Source organism: Somniosus microcephalus, chromosome 22, assembly GCF_052327205.1.
Source record: "Somniosus microcephalus isolate GS21.2 chromosome 22, FLI_Smic_1.0, whole genome shotgun sequence".
Classification (NCBI taxonomy): domain Eukaryota; kingdom Metazoa; phylum Chordata; class Chondrichthyes; order Squaliformes; family Somniosidae; genus Somniosus; species Somniosus microcephalus.
The window spans coordinates 21,070,476-21,091,731 of record NC_141008.1 but is presented as its reverse complement, the minus strand read 5'-3'; the positions used below and the strand labels follow the sequence as shown (position 1 = coordinate 21,091,731).

The following is a 21,256-nucleotide window of genomic DNA, read 5'->3' as shown; positions in this document are numbered from 1 at the left end:
AATTTCCAGCAAGCTACTGTGTCAAGCCAGAACAAAAATCTGAATTGTTCTCGCACATCTTCCGGCAGCTGGTTGCAGAACAGTATTAGTGGAGGTTAACAAGCAGGTTGTGACCTGACTTGCTGTTTAAATGAAATAAATAATAGTGTTTTAAAAAAAAGTTACTGACAAAGGTTCAAAACGTACAGCTTGCTGATCAGGCAAGTATGTTGCCAAATCAAAAAAGCTCCCCACCCATACAGATCCTCCAAAAAGAGTTAAATTAATGGGTAAATCTTCTATTAAATGTGACATACAAATGTACTCCTTAGATTCTACATTATTTCCAAGAGGCACTATGTTGTATTGAAAAAGCTCATCACGGTCATTATTCAGATGAAATATATCTGCTTGCACAAGTCAAATGAGCTCATAGTTGAACTAGTTTTAGCTGCCTAATGGCCTCGGAAAGGTCCTGGTGCTCGGAGTAATGTGGGATCACCGCCATTACAACACTTGATAATTATATTCAAATGATAACTAATGTTTGTGGCGTGTACTACAGCAAGCTTTCATCAAGGTCTCTAGTTGAGGAAAGTACATATGAAAAGTTTAACCTTCCCCCGACCCGATCCATAACTTGAACTTTTATATACAGTTTAAGGGTCAAACGATACAAGCTAGCGCTTTTAAAATGTTAATTGTAAACTCGGTAGAATGAAGCCTTTCATTAATGTCATTACATTGGTTAGCAACTGCACCAATGTGGTGTTATACACCATCAACCAGCCTTATTTCTTGCTGTGATTCAAAAACATTCATAGGATCTGATCTACCTCTACCACTCCTTCAGGTTTCTCAGCTTCTCTCTTTCCCCCCCCCCCCCCCGCCCCACATTACAACAGTGACTACATTTCCAAAGTATTTAACTAGCTGTAAAGTGCTTTGGGACATCCTGAGGTTGTGAAAGGTGCTATATAAATGCAGCTTCATTTCTTTGCCGCTCCTCGGTGCCTTTCTCCATCTCATCTTCGTTTGCGTGTTGTAAAAGCACCAGCTCCCTCATCCATTCTATAACACTTCAAAAGTGTAACAATGAGATTTTGCATATTTCCTCTGCGTCTTAGGACTACAGCAGTTGCTTTTCCCAGTTATATCCATTACAGGAAGTGATCGTCAGTCAGGTGAGCATTATTGTCAAGATTTCATAGTGGAGTACAAGAAATTGCACCTCCCTTGTGTGTCAGGAGCAAGAAGCCCCACCACACCACTAAACAATATAAAACAGCTTAAGTCAGCACAGTTATGTGAGGGTGGGTGTAAAGAGGACACGCGAGCACGCACACACCTTTGACTAGAGAATACACTATTGTTTTTCATTTAAAAGATTGAAAGCAATTACATTTTTGTGTTTCCATATCCTAAGCATTCCACCTTTACATAAAAATTAATAAACTATAGATCAGTACATATGAAATAAATGTATTACCCAAGGAAAGGACTAGAGTCCTAAACTTAAATAAAGCCAATTACATAGGTATGAGGAGCGAATTGGCTAAGGTAGATTGGAAAAATAGATTAAAAGGTATGGTGGTAGATAAGCAGTGGCTAGCATTTAAAGAAATATTTCATAATTCTCAACAAAAATACATTCTATTGAGGAACAAAAACTCTACGGGAAAAGTGATGCATCCGTGGATAACTAAAGAAGTTAAGGATAGCCTAGATTGAAAGAAGAAGCTTATAATGTTGCGAAGAATAATAGTAAGCCTGAGAATTGGGAGAGTTTCAGAAACCAGCAAAGGATGACCAAAAAATTGATTAAAAAAGGGAAAAAATAGAAGAGAAAACTAGCAAGAAATATAAAACCAGATTGTAAGAGTTTCTACAAGTATGTAAAAAGGAAGAGAGTAGCAAAAGTAAACGTTGGTCCCTTAGAGGCTGAGACAGGAGAAATTATTATTATGGGGAATAAGGAAATGGCAGAAACGTTAAACAAATATTTTGTATCTGTCTTCACAGTAGAAGACACAAAAAGCATAACAAAAATAGTGGGGAACCAAGGGTCTAATGAGGGTGAGGAACTTAACGTAATTAATATAAGTAGAGAAAAAGTACTAGAGAAACTAATGGGACTAAAAGGCAACAAATCCCCTGGACCTGACCGCCTACATCCTAGGGTCTAAAAAAGGTGGCTGAAGAGATAGTGGATGCATTGGTTTTGATCTTCCAAAATTCCCTAGATTCTAGAACGGTCCCAGTGGATTGGAAGGTCGCAAATGTAACACCACTATTCAAGAAAGGAGGGAGAGAAAAAAAACAGGGAACTACAGGCCAGTTAGCCTGACATCAGTCGTCAGGAAAATGCTGGAATCCATTGTTAAGGAAGTGGTATCAGTGCACTTAGAAAATCATAACATGATTAGGCAGAGTCAGCATGGTGTTATAAAAGGGAAATCGTGTTTGACAAATTTATTAGAGTTTGTTGAGGATGTAACTAGCAGGGTAGATAAAGGGGAACCAGTGGATGTAGTACATTTGGATTTCCAAAAGGTATTCGATAAGGTGCCATATAAAAGATTATTACACAAGCTTAGGGATGGGGTGCCGCAAGAATCAGTGTTGGGGCTTCAGCTATTTACAATCTATATTAATGACCTAGATAAAAGGGACCGAGTGTAATGTATCCAGGTTTACTGAGGATACAAAACTAGGTGGGACAGTAAGCTGTGAGGAGAACACGGTGGCCGGAATTTTGCCGGTCCTCAGAGTACAGGATTGGAGGCGGAACCGCTGTCAAAATCTCAAAGATTGACAGCGGGCAGGAAACCCTCCATCAACCAGCCTCCAAATCAATCTTCCCAAGTGTCGGGTCCCCGATTTGCGCATGGGCCCGACACCTAGCGGCGGGAAGAGGATTATAGCCACTTACCTGGCTGTTAACAGGTACTTGATACTTGTTAACAGGCCCTTTTTCAATTTTGCCGCCTCTGCCTCGGGTTCCCAGGCGTCTGGACACTACACCAGGTAAGTGTGGCATGTTGAGAGTCTGCTGTAATGTTTCTGCGTTGATGGCAGCTGCAGAAGTGGTGTGAAGGATCCAATGGTGCACTGGTGAATTTCAGAGGTAAGAAAATGTTGGGAAAATCATTTTTAGTGCAGTTACACTTTTCTGTAGGTAACAAGTTTTGAATTGGCTGTCTAGTCCCACCTCATTGGGAGAACCTCTCTCACCAGTGACAGATCACTCTGTAACCTCACCTGCAGCTGCCATCCCGTTCGAGCCTAAGGAGGGAGTCACTGGAGAGCCTGGATGCAAGAGCTCACCTGTGAACAATCATTGTCAGTGTTTGCAGCACCTCAATGCTGTCAAACACTGAGAAATGAGCTGTCAAAGAAAAATTGTGCGTGGTCACTTTAAGAAAACCGGCAGATAACAAGGCCAATCGACATAAAATCACATTTGTTGGCAGGATGCAGGTGGAGGTGGGGGTGGGGGTGGGGGTGGGGGTGGGGGTGGGGGTGGGACCTGGAAACCAGCTGACCCGCTCCCAAGCTGCATCCATTTGCAAAATCGCGGCCAAGAGTCTGCAAAGAGATATAGATAGACTGAGTGAGTGGGCAGGGAGGTGGCAGATGGAGTATAATGTGGGGAAATGTGAGGTTATTCACTTTGGTGGGAAGAATAGAAAAACAGAATATTTTTTAAATGGTGAGCTTTCAAATGTTGGTGTTCAGAGAGATTTGGGTGTCCTCGTGCAAGAAACACACAAAGCTAGCATGCAGGTACAGCAAGCAATAAGGAAGGCAAATGGCATGGTGGCCTTTATTGCAAGGGGTTTGGAGTGTAAGAGTAAGGAAGTCTTGCTACAATTGTACAGGGCCTTGGTGAGACCACACCTGGAGTACTGTGCACAGTTTTGGTCTCCTTATCTAAGGAAGGATATATTTGCCTTGGAGGCGGTGCAACAAAGGTTCACTAGATTGATTCCTGAGATGAGAGGGCTGTCCTATGATGAGAGATTGTGTAGAATGGACCTATACTCTCTGGAGTTTAGAAGAATGAGAGGTGATCTCATTGAAACATACAAGATTCTGAAGGTGTTTGACAGGGTAGATGCTGAGAGGTTGTTTCCCCTGGCTGGAGTGTCTAGATCTAGGGGGCATAGTCTCAGGATAAGGGGTCAGCCATTTAAGACCAAGATGAGGAGGAATTTCTTCACTCAGAGGGTTGTGAATCTTTGAAATTCTCTGCCCCAGAGGGCTATGAATGCTGAGTCTTTGAGTATATTCAAGGCTGAGATAGATAGATTTTTAACTCTAGGGGAATCAAGGGATATGGAGATTGGGTGGGAAAGTGAAGTCGAGGTCGATGATCAGCCATGATCTTATTGAATGGCGGAGCGGGCTCGAGGGGCTGTATGGCCTACTCCTGCTCCTATTTCTTATGTTCTTATGAAATGACCAATTCTATCCATTATCAGAACATTTAAAATAATATTTTCTTTTAAATACTCAAAAGAAAGTTGCTGCCTACTACCTATATTTTTTTCCCCTAAGTCAAGCTTGGGAAGTTGAAAAGGCTACAGCAATCTCAAAATTAATCACCGGATAATCTCATTGACACTGAAGATGGTTTCCTTCCACAGATTAGGTAGAATAATTAAACCAATAGATGCCCTTCTACTTACAGCAATACATTGCCTCTTGATACAGGACTGCTTCATTCTGCCAGGGCCTCCAAACTTCTTCATGTCTTTGCAGAAGTGGCATTCGCCACACTCCGTTCGTAAGCAGGCTTCGCATTTGCGACATCGTGTCCTGCGTCTGCGTGCACCACTTGTTGATTTATGGGGAAGGAGTTTGGGTCCCGATGAAGGGGTAGGCCGAGGTTTTAGTCTTGCTGAGGCCCTGGACTGTAATAAAGTAAAAAAATACTTACTAAAACGTGCAATATACAACGGGAAGACTTTAGACTTCATATCAATTACAAGGTCACATTTTTCCACCCATTTAATCAATGGGCAGGAACCCTAGTCATTAATTCATACTAAAGGTGAATATTTCTTTTTAAAAACAAGAAGGGGAAGGCAGTTCTGAATATTTAGCTCTACCTGATCTCTTGGCATCACATACAGTATGCAATGTCCCAGCATGCTTCTGCAGAGCAGATAAATGAGGAACTTGATCTATTTTACCAAATAATCCATCAACGAAACAAAAAGCTTTTACAGAGCCGAACCACCCTTTTATGTATTACAGCTTTGCTTCGACCATACACGACTTGATGGCTTGTTATGCAAAGCTCCCAAACCTTACCCGACTGGTTACTCTTATAGAATATGGCTGATGGAAGAGTTTTACAAATGGAACAGGTTTTGAGGGTTGGGAGTGAGCACATTAAAGTTGTTCAATGGAGTACTTTGTGATGTAAGGCAATTAGGGTGACTCTACCATCACCCTCTAAAAACAAGAGGAACAAGATCTTTCAGAGAAAGACCAAATAATTTAGTGGCTGGCCAAACTAGTATCTCAATGTACTGTGCCCGCCCGGGGCTAGTTTGCAAATTTGCAATCAAGATTCTCCACAAGTCAAATGACGGATGTGAAGTGTGCAGTTGTGGACTGGTGCCACGTAGAGACCATGGGGGAGAAATTGGGTGGAGCCGCAAACGGGGCGCCAAGCTCGCCTGGGCGCCAGATTTTGCGCTGCGATCGGAGCAGCAGCGATCGCCGGAAATTCAGCTTGAGCGCCCCGAGGGGGAGACGGGGCGAGGCTCGTGGCGCTCCGCATCCCTCTTAGGGCGCTGAAACTGAATATTGCGGCACGGCGCGCTGCGGTACTGCAGGCCTTCCTCCCATTCTTAAAGGGGAGGGGCCTGCACCAGCACGATCAGCGATCGCGAGTGCCGGCAAAAGAGCCCGGCACCGAGGAGAAGTGCCGGGCTCTCGGGAAACAGCCGGCAATGCCGTGGGGAGAACAGGAGGCCGGGGACGGAGGTGCTGGCAGGCGGCCGCCGAAAAAAACGGCCGCCCCACACCTCCACCTTAATTTGCGCCACTGCCGCCACAGGTAGGCCCCGTGAACCGGGCGCGATTAGCGAGCGGCGCTACAGAGGCGGTCGCTGCCAAATATCGCGATCGGGGCAGTAGCGGGGCGCTGCGCACGCTGATGACGTCATCGGTGGCGGCGCAGCGCAACAGGCTAACGCCGCCATTAGCGCCCCAGCTAAATATCGCGGGAGGCGTGGCCAGTGGCGCTAAAGCCACTGAGTGCCCTCTTTAGGCGCTAACTGGTGGCGCAGCCCACCGAATTTCTCCCCTCCATGTGTTTCTATGCTGGAGAGGGTACGAAGAGAGAGAAACAAGAACAATAGGCTCTCACATGCCCATTAGCTTAAATACAACATTGGAAGTCAGGTCACCTATCTGCTCTCTTGCCCACATGGAACAGTGTACTGGGGGGTGTGGGTGAAGGGAGTAGGAGAGTAAAAGGGAAGGCGTAGAAAATATATATTTTTTTTAAAAGAGCCAAAATAAGATATACTTAATATGAAACAAAAACAAAAACACATGAATGAGAATATGCTGGACACTGTATGCCAAATGACCAGCAAACCCACAGAAGCTCATTTCCTCAATAGGTAGGCTTGCCAACTCTGGTTGGGTGCATTCCTGAAGGTATCTTCACATGACCTCCCAGCGTGAACCACCCCGCCTCCACACTCCCGTCATTGGTCCATTCTCCAGGCACACTGCCTTCCCATGCCAGTTGGAAAAAGGAACAGACTCTTTTGTTACCCAATTGGATTCATCTTGACTGTCAGTGAAAGTCTTGCCCCCACCCCCAATACTTTTACAACTAAAGTGCTCAAAGAAAAATGAAAAAAACCCACAATTTTATTTAATGCCCCTATGATTTTTCTTCTGAGTTCCTTGCAGCAGTGTCCTGGAGATTAATCTACAATTCCTGGAGGCTCAAGATATACTCGAATTTCACTAGCTCATTTAAAACAACAAAATAAATCACATCCACTCGATTAGAAGCATTCCATTCAAGATGATGTTACCAATTGTTAGTCATGTGTGAAATATCTCCAAATGGTCACAAAATAATGATAATCACTTGTGCAACAACACAAATACATGAACGTCGCATAAGAAATTAACAGCATGACCATTAAAAACAATCACTTGAACCACACCATGATTTCCTAGATCTACAGATACCACACATGCTCAATGCAATATTGTCTGCATTCAAGAGGGCAATTTTATACTTTGACAAGAACAAGACTACTGTAAACTTAGTGAACTAGAATACTGGAACTAGGAGTCCAGATTTCCTATCAGGTTTTCAGCAGTTAAATACTGAATTCAAATAAAGTTGAGAAACAGTCGACATAGTAAATGATTATGTTCTCCCCATGACATTTGGGGCTACATAATAAATAATAAATAATAATAATAAAGGATTTAAGGAGTGAATGCACACTGGAATTTGTCCCTGACACAGTTATTCATTCATTCATTTTCAGATTGATTGAACTGATTTAGATCACAGTGAGTGGAAAATGAGGTAGAGAGGTGTGTTTTGTTCCACTTCACTGAAACAATCTACAGTGGAATTATTTTTCCCCACTCAACAGCAAAAAGCTGCTTGCTTTTGGCTCACAATTTGCTGCCAAAATAACAGCAAGTTTAATAGCGCTCGTTATTAATGTGTAACTCACCAACAAGTTGTGGCGAGGAAGAGATGACCTGTGAATTATGAATCCCCACAAGTTGCTGGACAATTTGCACTGCTCTGATGTTAGCCTCGCAAAAACAGCAGCTCGCCCTCAACCAACCCATGAGTTTCATAAAGTTGCTGCATTTGCACATTAATTGTTAAGTTAAGGCAGGCAATTAACAGCGCAATCACCTTTTAACGAGGAGATTTATGTTCCTGCAATGCCACTCAACCTCAGCCCAGAAAGAGCAATTGAAACTGCGGAGTCTCATTCCTACAAGTAGTAAATTGTTGTTAGAGATTTTTCTCTTACTTTTCCTTTCTATCTATTTTTCCCCTCCCTTAATCCAATCTTTCATTCCCCCTCTCTATTTCTCTTTCTGTATCTGATTTGGCTCTAATTCACCCACTCTAATTTACCCTCCTTCTCCGTCGGTCTTCTGTTTATTTCTCAATCTTTAAATCTCATTGGTTTTACTATGTTAAAGTCACTATACAAATACAAGCTGTTGTTAAGGAGATAGACTGTTGATCCCTTATCACCAAGGTTCCAGATGCCCCATTGTCCTTGCCACGCAGTTATCATCTCGCACTTCCAGCAACTTACAGGGTAAAAGAATTTTGAGCTGAAGGGTGAGGGGAAAAGTGTAACTAACGGGGAACGCCGCATGATTGCCCCGCCCCAGCAAAATCTGAGCCATTGTAAAGGATGCATACAATGCTGAGATGTGCAATATGCATGCATACAGAGCAGAGTGGTTGTACAGCTGATGCAGGGCGAAGAACTAAACATTTCTGGCTACAAAATTGTCAGAAGAGATAGAGAAAGCAAAAAGGGATGACATTACTAAGAAAGGATATAGTTACAACGTCAGAAAGAAACGATATCATGGAAGGCGACATTCAGACTGAAGCTCTCCAGACTGGACTGAGAAGCAATAAGGGATTTGTTAAAATACTGGGTGTCCATTATAGACCACTCAATGATGAGAAAATCATTGATGGAGAGACTGTAGACAGTTCAAAGAGATTTGCATAATTAATAACAGAATACTTTTGTTGTGTATGTACCTTTTAAGAGAGAAAGAACTGAGTTTATACTGCAGTACCGGCAGTGACCACACCTGTATATAAAGCCATAGCAGGCTTCTGTACTTCAGTCTTAAGTTTACCCTCTGTTCAGTAAATACCTGTTATTATTGTTCTCCTGCAGTCCGTGTATTATTGACTAGCTGGGGGAGCCCGGCTTTGCCAGGGCTGTTTTGGGCCGGGCGGTTTAAATCGAGTCCCAGGCTTTGGGGCCTCTTGGTATCCCTCTGGTGAATCTGCTGCCGGGCAACATTTTAAATCGAGTCCCAGGCTTTTGGGCCCTGTCTCTGGGTCCCCCTCTCAATCTGCTGCCGGGCAACATTTCTACCTTTTAATACCTTGAAAGGTGAAAGTGAAAGTACTTATAAAACGTTTTTGGTAAATCTTATGTTATTTTTAAAAGAGATACTAATTTTTTCAAAGCTGGGTCAGCAGATTTTCAGCTGGAAGTAAATGGGGTTTTTAGCTTGAGGCAATGGCTGCCACATCCCTGAGATGAAAACGATTAGTCCTGCCCACAGACGCAGCGATTGGCCAACCATCAGGCGACCGAACTGTAGGATTGGTCAATCGTGACGGCACAGGATTGGTCGAACCTTGACGTCAGTCAATCAATGGTAATTAGCAGATAATGAGTTTAATTTTGAAGGGTTTTTGCATAAGGCGCGAACAATTTTCGTCCGACCGAAAAGTAAATATGCTTACGACCGTCCCGGAACCGTAAGCTTTCTTCGGAGGTAACGCACGCGTAGGTACGCTCTATAACTTTCGAGTGCATAGCCGGACAGACGCACACCGGAGGACAGACAGATCGATCCTTTTATATACTAGCTGGGGGAGCCCGGCTTTGCCAGGGCTGTTTTGGGGCGGGCGGTTTAAATCGAGTGCCAGGCTTTGGGGCCTTGTCTGTGTCCCTTTGTGAATCTGGTGCCGGGCAACATTTTAAATCGAGTCCCAGGCTTTAGGGCCCTGTCTGTGTCCCTTTGTGAATCTGCTGCCGGGCAACATTTCTACCTTTTAATACCTTGAAAGATGAAAGTGAAAGTACTTATAAAACGTTTTTGGTAAATCTTATGTTATTTTTAAAAAGAGATACTAACTTTCAAAGTAGTTTCAGCTGGAAGCTGAAGTCATGGCACTGAAACAATGGCTGCCAGATCCCCGAGATGAAAACGATTAGTCCCGCCCACACACACACCGATTGGCCAACCATCAGGGGAGCGTACTGTAGGATTGGTCAATCGTGACGGCACAGGATTGGTCGAACCTTGATGTCAGTCAATCAATGCTAGCAGATAATGAGTTTAATTTTGAAGGTTTTTCGCATAAGGCGCGAACAATTTTCGTCCGACCGAAAAGTAAATACGCTTACCAGCGTCCCGGAAGCATAAGCTTTCTTCGGAGGTAACGCGAGCGTAGGTACGCCGTATAACTTTCGAGCGCATAGCCGGACAGATGCACACCCGAGGACACAGACAGACAGAAGGACAGACAGATCGACCGCTTTATATATATAGAAGATAGATATATACTAGCTGGGGGGAGCCCGGCTTTGCCAGGGCTGTTTTGGGCCGGGCGGTTTAAATCGAGTGCCAGGCTTTGGGCCCTGTCTGTGTCCCTCTGTGAATCTGCTGCCGGGCGGTTTAAATGGAGTCCCAGGCTTTGGGGCCCTGTCTGTGTCCCTTTGTGAATCTGGTGCCGGGCAACGTTTTAAATCGAGTCCCAGGCTTTAGGGCCCTGTCTGTGTCCCTTTGTGAATCTGCTGCCGGGCAACATTTCTACCTTTTAATACCTTGAAAGATGAAAGTGAAAGTACTTATAAAAGGTTTTTGGTAAATCTTATGTTATTTTTAAAAAGAGATACTAACTTTTTCAAAGCTGGATGATCAAAGTAGTTTGAACTGGAAGCTGAAGTAATGGCAGTGAAACAATGGCTGCCAGATCCCCGAGATGAAAACGATTAGTCCCGCCCACACACACACACACCGATTGGCCAACCATCAGGGGACCGTACTGTAGGATTCGTCAATCGTGACGGCACAGGATTGGTCGAACCTTGACGTCAGTCAATCAATGCTAAGTAGCAGATAATGAGTTTAATTTTGAAGGTTTTTTGCATAAGGCGCGAACAATTTTCATCCGACCGAAAAGTAAATACGCTTACGACCGTCCCGGAACCGTAAGCTTTCTTCGGAGGTAACGCGCGCGTAGGTACGCCCTATAACTTTCGAGCGCATAGCCGGACAGACGCACACCCGAGGACAGAAGGACAGACAGATCGACTCATTTATATATATAGATACTCGGACACTACACTGGCGACGCAGGTTCGAACTCACCTGCAGTACTGCATCACCTCACGGGGATCTTTCCCTGAGAAGAAGCTTCTTGGAGGTCGAAGTCAGAGCAACGGGCGTCGACCGCAGGCAACCGCCCAAGGATCCATCGGAGTTCGGAGAATTGCAGGGGAGGCTGTGGAGAGCTGGGCTTGGCTCCCCAGTCAAGGTGTTCCAGCAAATCGTGCTGGTAGCAGGTAGTGCGCTGACCCTTCCGGACTGCGGCGGGCTCGAGCTCGATCGAGCAGCTCTGCAAAGGGGCCGTGCAGCGTCGTCGGGAGGAAAAGAGAGAGGGTGGAGCGCACAGGGCGCGGTCGGTGCTCAAGAACCGGGCAGCGTAGAGAAAATAAAACGAGGGGAAGGAAAAGTGAGACGCGCCGAAGCCACGGGTCGCCGCCATTACCCTGTAGAACGCTAGGAGCAGCGTGGCAGCAAGGGGAAGAAGGGAAAGCGCGGGAGGCGCCATTTTAATCCATTGGGGAAGAAGAAAAAGCGCGGGAGGCGCCATTTTAAATCACCCAAGATGCCGAAGAGTGGCAGCATCACTGCTTTCGACAACGAGGTAGAAGACTGGACCACGTATGTGGAAAGAATTGAAGTGTACTGCAAGGCAAATGAGGTGGCCGATGGAAAGAAGGCGTCGGTATTATTAAATTTGATGGACGCGAGAACGTACGGCCTATTGTGGAATTTAATTACCCCAGCTAAACCAATGGAGAAAAGTTTTGAAGAGATTGTTAATATCTTACAGGAACACCTGAACCCTACACCGCTGCTGATAGCAGAAAGAAACCAGCACAAAGATGAGCGCAATGCTGACTATCTTACGGAACTACGCAAGTTATCGAAGCACTGCCAGTTCGGAGCAGGACTGGTAGACACCTTAAGGGATAAGTTTGTCTGTGGGCTCCAGAGTGAAGGAACCCAGAAACGACTACTTTCGGAAAAGGACCTGACGCTAGAACAGGCTTTCAGCGTGTCAGTATCCTACGAAGCAGCAGCACGGGGAGCTGCGGAAATACAACAGAAACCACAAGAATACAGCGCTAACGAAATGGCGTATGGAGCAGAAAAGTGCTATCGCTGCGGCAGAACAACCCATGATCAGAAGGACTGCTGGTTTAAGGACAAAGTATGCAGGCAATGTGGGAAAATGGGACACATAGCAAGAGTCTGCAGGTCGGGAAAGAAAACCAACACTAAAAGAACTAAGGAAAAGTACAAGAAAGTAAAAAAAATGACAGACGGTAGTTCGGAAGATCAGGAGAGTGATAATGACTCTGGGAGCAGGAGACTAAGTTGTCTAAAGTTACACAACGTGATCGCAAAGGAGGATCACCGAACCATTTGGGTCACCCTCATGATAGCAGGGTCCCAAGTAAAGATGGAATTGGACACAGGATCAGCCCTAACTGTCATGAATCGACGAGACTATGAGCGGCTATTCTCACACATACCCTTGAAGGACACGTCCATTGTATTGAAGACATACACGGGGCAAAAAGTCTACCCCAGAGGAAAAATAAGGATGCCAGTTAAATACAACGGCAAGGAAACACAGAAACTGTATCTATATATACTACAAGATAGAGGACCACCATTATTGGGACGTGAATGGATCCGAAAAATACAATTGGATTGGCATTCCATTCAGGCGCTAACTGTGACTGACAAAAAGGATGATGACGTCACACCTGGACGACTGTCAAAAAATCTAATTGACGCGAAAGAGGTGTTCCAACAAGGACTTGGGACTCTAAAAGGAGTAACGGCAATGATAAAAATAGAAGATAACGCAAACCCAAAATTTTTTAGGGCCAGACCGGTACTGTACGCGATCCGCCCAGCCGTTGAAGCAGAGCTGGAGAGTCTGGAGCGTTGGGGTGTGCTGTCCAAGGTGGACTGGAGCGAGTGGGCCACACCCATCGTTCCTGTAATGAAGAAATCATTGAGCAGCACGCCTGGGGAGCCGAAGAAGGTTTGCATCTGTGGGGACTTCAAGGTAACTGTGAACCCAGTCCTGCACACAGTACAATATCCACTTCCACGGATAGAAGATATTTTCGCCTCACTATCTGGAGGGAAACGCTTTACGAAGATTGATCTGGCCCAAGCGTATCTACAAATGGAGGTGGAAGAAGCATCTAGGAAATACCTCACGATAAACACTCACAAAGGCCTTTACCAGTACAATCGACTGGTATTCGGGGTAGCATCAGCCCCGGCTATTTGGCAGAGGGCGATGGAACAAGTCCTGCAAGGGATTCCGGGGACCCAGTGTTATTTGGACGACATCCTGGTTACGGGACAGTGAACACCTTGCCAACCTGGAGCAGGTGCTCACTAGGTTACAAGAATATGGGCTACAAGCCAACCGCCCCAAATGCGAGTTCTTCAGGAGACAAATCTCGTATTGTGGCCACATGATTGATGAGGAAGGGTTGCATAAGTCGCCAGACAAGATTGAGGCTGTAGTCAAGGCTCCAGCACCAGAAAATGTGTCGCAACTGAGGTCGTTTCTCGGGTTGGTGAACTACTACCATAAGTTCTTGCCGAATTTATCTACAATTCTGCACCCACTGAACGCCCTGCTGCAAACTGGAGTAACATGGAAATGGAGTGATGAGTGTAAGCGTGCCTTTCAGAAATGTAAATGCCTAATCACTTCAAAAGAAGTATTGGCCCACTACAATCCAACACTACTGATTCGGTTGGCATGTGATGCGTCTCCCTACGGCATTGGAGCGGTGCCATCACACAAATTCCTTGACGGTTCAGAGAGGCCAATAGCCTTTGCGTCTCGCTCGTTAACCTCAGCCGAGCGTAACTATGCCCATCAGGGAGGCCCTCAGCCTGGTGTGGGGGGTGAAGAAGTTCAATTACTATCTGCACGGGCAGAAATTCACCCTACTGACTGATCATCAGCCCCTGGTCTCCATTTTTAACCCAAAGAAGGGCGTTCCGGTGATGACGGCGCAACGGCTGCAAAGATGGTCACTTTTTCTAGGGGCACATCAGTACGACATAGAGTACAAGGGTACGAAACAGCATGGAAACGCTGATGGGCTGTCGCACCTACCGTTGCCTACGGTAGAGGAAGCACCTGCAGTGGACCCTGTTGAGATATTCCATTCGACCATAGTCGAATGTCTACCTGTTACAAACTCAAGTATAGAGAAGGAAACCCGAAATGACCCGACACTCTCTCGGGTCTATGATTTGACGGTGAAGGGATGGCCAGCACATGGCGACTCACTGTTGCCAGCATTCTCGCCAAGGAGAGAACAGCTGTCAGTGTGCCGGGGGACCTTGATGTGTGGATCCCGAGTGGTAATTCCACCCAAGTTGAGAGATAGAGTGCTCAATGAGCTTCATGAGGGTCATCTGGGAGGGGTAAAAATGAAGAGCCTAGCCAGGGCGTTTGTGTGGTGGCCGGGAATCGATAAAGAAATCGAGGATATGACCAAGAGATGCACAGGATGCCAGAAGGTCCAAAACGCTCCACCACAGGCCCCGCTACACCCATGGGAGTGGCCCTCATCTCCATGGCAACGGGTACACATTGATTTTGCTGGTCCATTTATGGACTCAATGTTTATAATCGCCGTGGATGCCCATTCGAAATGGCCAGAGGTCATCAAAATGTCCTCCACCACCACGGAGAAAACTATTGCAGTCCTACGGACCATCTTCGCCAGGAATGGCTTGCCAGAACAGATTTGCTCCGACAATGGGCCACAGTTTGTGTCCGAGGATTTCCAGAGGTTTCTGAGGAATAATGGGGTGAAACATTACACATCTGCCTCATATCATCCAGCCACAAATGGATTGGCTGAGAGGTTTGTTCAGACCTTTAAAAAGGCAATAAAGGCGATGTATAACGACGACATACCACTACAACACAAGGTGGATAATTTCTTGTTTGCTTACCGGAATGCGACACATGCAGTCACCAACCAAGCTCCAGCCATAATGTTCTTCAACCGAAGGCTAAGATGTCGCCTGGATTTGCTCAAACCAAACATAAGACAAGATGTTGAGGATAAGCAATTCCAGCACATCAATGAGAAGCCAACCAGGAGCTTCAAGATAGGGCAACCAGTCTTGGCCCACGACTACCGAACAGAAAAATGGCAGCCAGGAACGATATACACACAGCAGGGACCACTAATGTACACAGTGGACATTGGAGAGAGCATCGTGAGACGCCATGCTGACCAGATTCTAGAGTCACAGGAACAAGCCAAACCCATACCACGAGCATGTGCACCTGGTAATGAACCCGAAGTACAGATTGCGTCTACCTCAGAAGCAGTGGTATTGGAAGCTGACGAACCAACCAATGACAATGAGCCAGAATCGACTCCGCCGCAAGAACAGGATACTCGAGAAAGGCGCTATCCAGTCAGGATCAGGAAGCCTCCTCAAAGACTGACCTTATAAATGATTATTTCAGTTGATGCATATAGTACAGAGAAAATTGTAATTGTAATTAGTTATTATTTAGTTGTTAAATGAATGTTATGTACTGTTTATCTAAAAGGGGAGGAATTGTTGTGTATGTACCTTTAAGAGAGAACTGAGTTTATACTGCAGTACTGGCAGTGACCACACCTGTATATAAAGCCATAGCAGGCTTCTGTACTTCAGTCTTAAGTTTACCCTCTGTTCAGTAAATACCTGTTATTATTGTTCTCCTGCAGTCCGTGTATTATTGATACTCGGACACTACAACTTTAACTATTCAGAGATCAACTGGGAGAATATTAACAGTGATGTTTAAAATGGGGAAAGGTTCACAAGAATGCAGCCAGGATTGCTTTCCAATTAGCTTACAAATCCAACAAGGAAATATGTAGACGTAGACCTGGTTCTGGATGAAGAACCTGGACAAGTTAGCAACCAGAAGGTGGGAGAATATTTAGTGGCATGATCACAACAATTACATTTACAGTCAGAAGAAAAAGGAAAACAAAAGGTGCTGAACTGCAAAGGAGCACATTTTACAGGGGTGAAAAGGAACCCTACCAAAATTAACTGATGGAAAAGTTGGCACAGCTGACCAGCAGTGAGAACTATTTATGATTGTGATGGGTAGGGTCAAACAAAAAGCATTCGGACCTAGTGTAAAGGGATTGTAACAAAGGCCAGATTGCCATAGATGAATGAAGATATTAGGTCAAAAATGAAGTCTAAGAAGGAGGCATACAAGAAAAGGAATGCAGAAGGAAATCAGGAGGTATACCAAAAGCAGAGGAGAGAAGCAACATTTTTTTTTTAAAAGAGTACAAGGACTAAGCGTACCAAAAAAAAGGCAGTCAACATAAAATAACAAAGGGGTTTATAAGCAGAGTTACATTTCTGGGTCTTTTCCGCCCTTCTTCTAGAGATTTCAGCTTCCATTTAGGCTACGCTCATAAAAAATGAGCCTTGGCTCATTGCACCCGTGAGAATATCTAACATGCCCAAGGTAACAAGTACAAGACTTTTCCTTTTTGCTACTGGGTCTATCCTTCACTTCCAAAGAATTTAACTCATATCTTTGAGAAGCAACAGAGTACATAAAACACCAGACATTCTTTTAGGCTTTAACTGCCACTGAATTTTTTTAAAACTATAAACAACTGAATAAAAAACATTAAAATAACAATACTAATTTTTCAATAATAGATGGTTATTAATATCTATAACAACTATTTTATAATTAAACTTTTGTATATACCGTTATTCTTACCAACTGCAGGAAATGCTTGCCTAAGGTCTCAGCCTTGGCTCAGTGGTAACACTCTCCCCAGAGTCAGAAAGTTGCAAGTTCATTTCCACTCCAGAGACTTGAGCACATCATTTTGGCTGACTCTTCAGTGCAGTACTGAGGTAGTGCAGTCGAAGGTGCAGTCTTTCGGATAAGGCATTAAACTGAGGCCGCGTCTGTCCTCTCAGATAAATCCCAATCAGATCCCATAGCATTATTTCGAAGAAGAGCAGGGGAGTTATCCCCGGTGCCCTAGCCAGTATTTATTCCTCAACCAACAATCACTAAAACAAATGATCTGGTCATTATCACGCTGCTGTTTGTGGGACCTGCTGTGCACAAATTGGCTGCTGCGATTCCTACAGTAACCACACTTCAAAAGTACTGCATTGGCTATAAAGCGCTTTGGGATATCGGAGGTTGTGAAAGGTGCTTTATAAACGCAAGTTCTTTTTTTCTTTGACCTAATCTCTCTGCGATTCCAGAGCGACACAGTGTGTTGATCAGATAAAGCTATAAATACTCCCCAGTTACTGAGGTTTATGATTTAAATAACTACTAGTCAGACCATCATAACATTGACCAAGCACAGCATTCCGGTCAAGCAAAGTTAGAGAGGCTAGGGGGATCAATAGGGAGGGGAGGGGAGATCGGATTTCTGGCAGGCAACCTTCCCTCTGCTGGGGCCTTGAATTTCACCTTGGAGGCAGCGGTTGATTCAAATTCACTCAGCATGATATCAGCTGCCTCCAGAGAACCTCTCCGCTGGATACATCATTTTCGGGGCAGAAATTGTGTTTAATTGCAGGGGGGTCGGTAACCACTGCTGTCCAGATTCCTTTCCATTTTTGAAATTGTGCACATTGCAAGTCAGATCCTCGACTGCCCACATTTCAGTTAGCAGGATGGTGCATGCTTGGTGGTAGAGTGACCATGGCTGGGGCTCAGGAGAGAACCGGTTCTGCTCCATTCACTGAACTGGAAGGGTTACATTCAAGAGAATAGGGTCAGGGGATGATTCACAAGATTTGAACTTTTTTTTAAAGACATGTGAGCAAAAGAAAAGGAAAATGTCTGTTGGGGATTGTCAGAGGCCGAATGCTGTTATTAAAAAAAAAAATTATAGCCGATTTCCTTGCTACTCTTCCAATTTACATTACTGTTCCTAACCAGCAACTAGTGGAAATATCATTCTGATGCGCAGTAATCCAGTGGCTCAGGATCGCACTCCAAGATAATCAGCAGTAACATTTCATTTCTGACCTAACATTACCGTGACAGGTAATTTATAGTTGTGCAGGTCTACTACAGGGCCAATGACAGAAGTAACTGGTATTACAGGTGAATATTAGCACATTTCCAATGGATGTTGCCATAGGTGCAGTCTTACATAGGAGTTTTCAATGCACTTCAAACTGGAATGTTGCAACCCATTGCCTACAAGTAATTTCAAAAGAAGTTGGAAGAACAAGACTGAACAAACGACAGTACATTTTTGCTTGAATTTTGTGGTTTGAATCCTCACTTGAGGTATCTGCCGAGACAAAAATGACCAGTAGTCCTTGCAGCACTGTCTTGAGTTACACTAGGAAAAAAGGTGAATGCATCTGGCTTTTTAAAACTCCTTATATACTGTGAATGAATTGAAAGGAATCACCAAGCTGAAACTAGACAAAAGTGCTTCACTAGAAGCAAAGCGAAAGAACTTTCATTTATATAGTGCCTTTCACATCCTCAGATGTCCCAAAGCACTTCACAGCCAATGAAGTACTTTTGAAGTGTAGTCACTGCCATAATACACGGAAACACAGCTGCCAATTTACACACAGCAAGGCCGCACAAACGGCCAGGAGATGAATGACCAAATGATCTATTTTGGTGATGTTGGTAGAGAGATGAATGTTGACCAGAACACCGGGACATCTCCCCTAATCTTCTTCAAATAGTGACGTGGGATATTTTACATCCACCTGAACCGGCAGGTGGGGCCTTGGTGTAACATCTGGTCCGAAAGATGGCAACTCCTACATTGCAGGGCTGAGTCCTTCAGTACTGTGCTGAAGTATCAGCATAGTTTATGTACTGAAATCTCTGGAATGGAGTAGAGAATAAAGTGCTGGCAATTATTAACTTCTATTGCGAGTAAGGTGAAGGAAGGACAGCTAGAGTAGCAAACAAGGTGATGGAGGTAGCAATATTAGATATTTAATTAAAAAGGAAGCTATTTTAAAATGGTTAATTAAACTTATACTGTAGTTAGTAAGTCACTAAACCCAAATACTCTGCACTCCAGAATACTGAGGGAGGTACTGGCCATAATTTTGCAATTTGTTTTTTGGAAAGATTAACTGTATCAAAGAACTGAAGAAAAGCAAATATTATACACCTGTTCAAAATAGGGGAAAAGGCAAGACAGGTACTAATCAGTTAGTTGAATGGTGGTAGTCGACAAACTGCTAAAGACCACAATAAAGGAGAACGTTAACACTTCAAAAGACATGGACTAATTAGGGTCAGTCGACATGGATTTGTAAAGGACAAGTCGTGCTCGACTATATAATCACATTTTTCAAGGAAGTAGTTATACACGAGTAATTTTTGTTATCTCGTCATATATGACTTTCAATGGGCAGGTTAAGGAGAACTAAAAGTTGGCTTCATCTAGTCGTATCAGGGGCATTGTCAATACACCAAACTGTCCTAATACATCCCCAGTTTTCAAAATGAGAGGCTGCCAGCCATCCTTGTTCGTGCCACTGCCTATATTCAGAAACTAATGAGGTAAAAGTTTACTTAGTGGCTAGGCAGTCTTTGTTTATTGTACACAAATCTGAAGACTGGGCAAAATCAGCAAGGTAATTTTCTTGAATGGCTGACTCATTAGGGGATATACTTAAGAGGAAGATAGTTTATGTTGCATTAACACCTGCAACTTGAAAGGCCTCTGTTGATAGAATTAACACTGCTCTTGTTACTCAACTTTAGTTCATTCAGTTCTAGCTGACAGCTGGGCTCATGTGGTGGGCAGAAGTATCCCATAAATATCCCGCTCACTCAACATATAAACGTTACATCAAGAAATCTACAAAAGACTATTTTCTCCAAAACTCTTGCAGATTAGAATGTATTCTTTCACAGTCTGATAAAGATGGTATTTTGACCCATTGTGGACTGTACCATCAGTATCTTGCTGTGACTTTCTATTTGTGTTTAATCTTACTTGTATCAGCTTGGCTCATGGTACCACTTTCCAAGTCAAAAGATTATGGCCCAGAAATTCGGGTCCCAACGCGTGAGTACGCACGGAGTACTCACGCGTGGACCCGATGGAAGTGCCGGTTTCTTGCACGCACTATGCATGCGCGGGAAACCGGCATTTCCGATCCTCTGAACGAAGGGGTTCAGAGGTCGAATGCGTGCGTGCGGGAGTCTGCGCGTGCGCGTTGAACTTCCTTTTTTTTTAAACAGGGTTTTCCGTGCGTAAAGGCCTCTACATTTTACACATTTAAAAACCAGGTGTAAGGACTTCATTTTAAAAGGTAAGTGGTCAATTAATTAAAATTAGAACATTTTTTCCCCACAGGTTTATTATTTTTAAATACTTTAAAGTAAGGTAAGTGTATTTTTAGCCCCGTTTTTTTATAAAATTATTTTTTTCAAAAATTTAAATTGTTTAAAAGTTATTTATAGTTTATTTAAAAAGTGTGATTTTTAAAAATATTTATTTGAAGGTTAAGTACTGTTTTGGGGGCTGGAGTTTTCATTAGTTTGACAGTTCTTTCTGTCAATCTCATGAATGGGCTTTTCCCTCCTCCGATTGGTTGCCCAGTGCTCACGTGATCCCAGCGGATGCATCGCACTAACTACGCCGCTGGATCACGCAAGCACAGCGCGCCGGGAGCTGGACCGGGCCACAGAGAGGAAATCCACGCAGGCCCAGGCCTCAACTGCCGGCACGCTAGGTAAGTGTAGGTCGGGGACTTGCACCCGTGGGAAGCCCCCCGACACGAATTTCTGGGCCTATAGATTCAAGTACTGCTCCACGACTTGAGCACATAATCTGGGCACCTCCGTGCATTACAGAGGGAATACAGCATTGTCAGAAGTACACCCTTTTGGACAGCACATTGAATGGAGGTCCTGTTGCTTTAGCTGTTCAGGTAGATTACATGGTACTACTCCAAGCCCAGGTTTAACTAGTGATTGCAAATTAGCTGCCACATTTGCCTGCATAACAACAGTCATTACACTTCAAAATAATCCATTGAATCTGAATTGCTTTGGGACGCCCTGAACACACGATACTACATTAAAAAATTGCATTTAAGAGCTTCGCATAAATAAATCTATTAGTTTTAATTTGAACGC

The 21,256-nt window shown here is 44.2% G+C and overlaps 1 protein-coding gene across 6 annotated transcripts in view; it reads right to left on the bottom strand.

The window, feature by feature from the left end:
• The window catches only part of LOC147102091 (lysine-specific demethylase 2B-like), a 207,464-nt gene that overhangs the window by 137,121 nt on the left and 49,087 nt on the right, over positions 1–21,256 (bottom strand). For 5 of the 6 annotated variants that reach the window (XM_085964271.1, XM_085964272.1, XM_085964273.1 and 2 more), the window contains exon 2: positions 4,671–4,895. In XM_085964271.1, coding sequence (XP_085820397.1) covers positions 4,671–4,895 — 225 coding nt within the window. Of the gene's footprint in view, positions 1–4,670; positions 4,896–21,256 lie in introns of those variants that run through there. The other variant, XM_085964276.1, reaches the window with a different exon arrangement.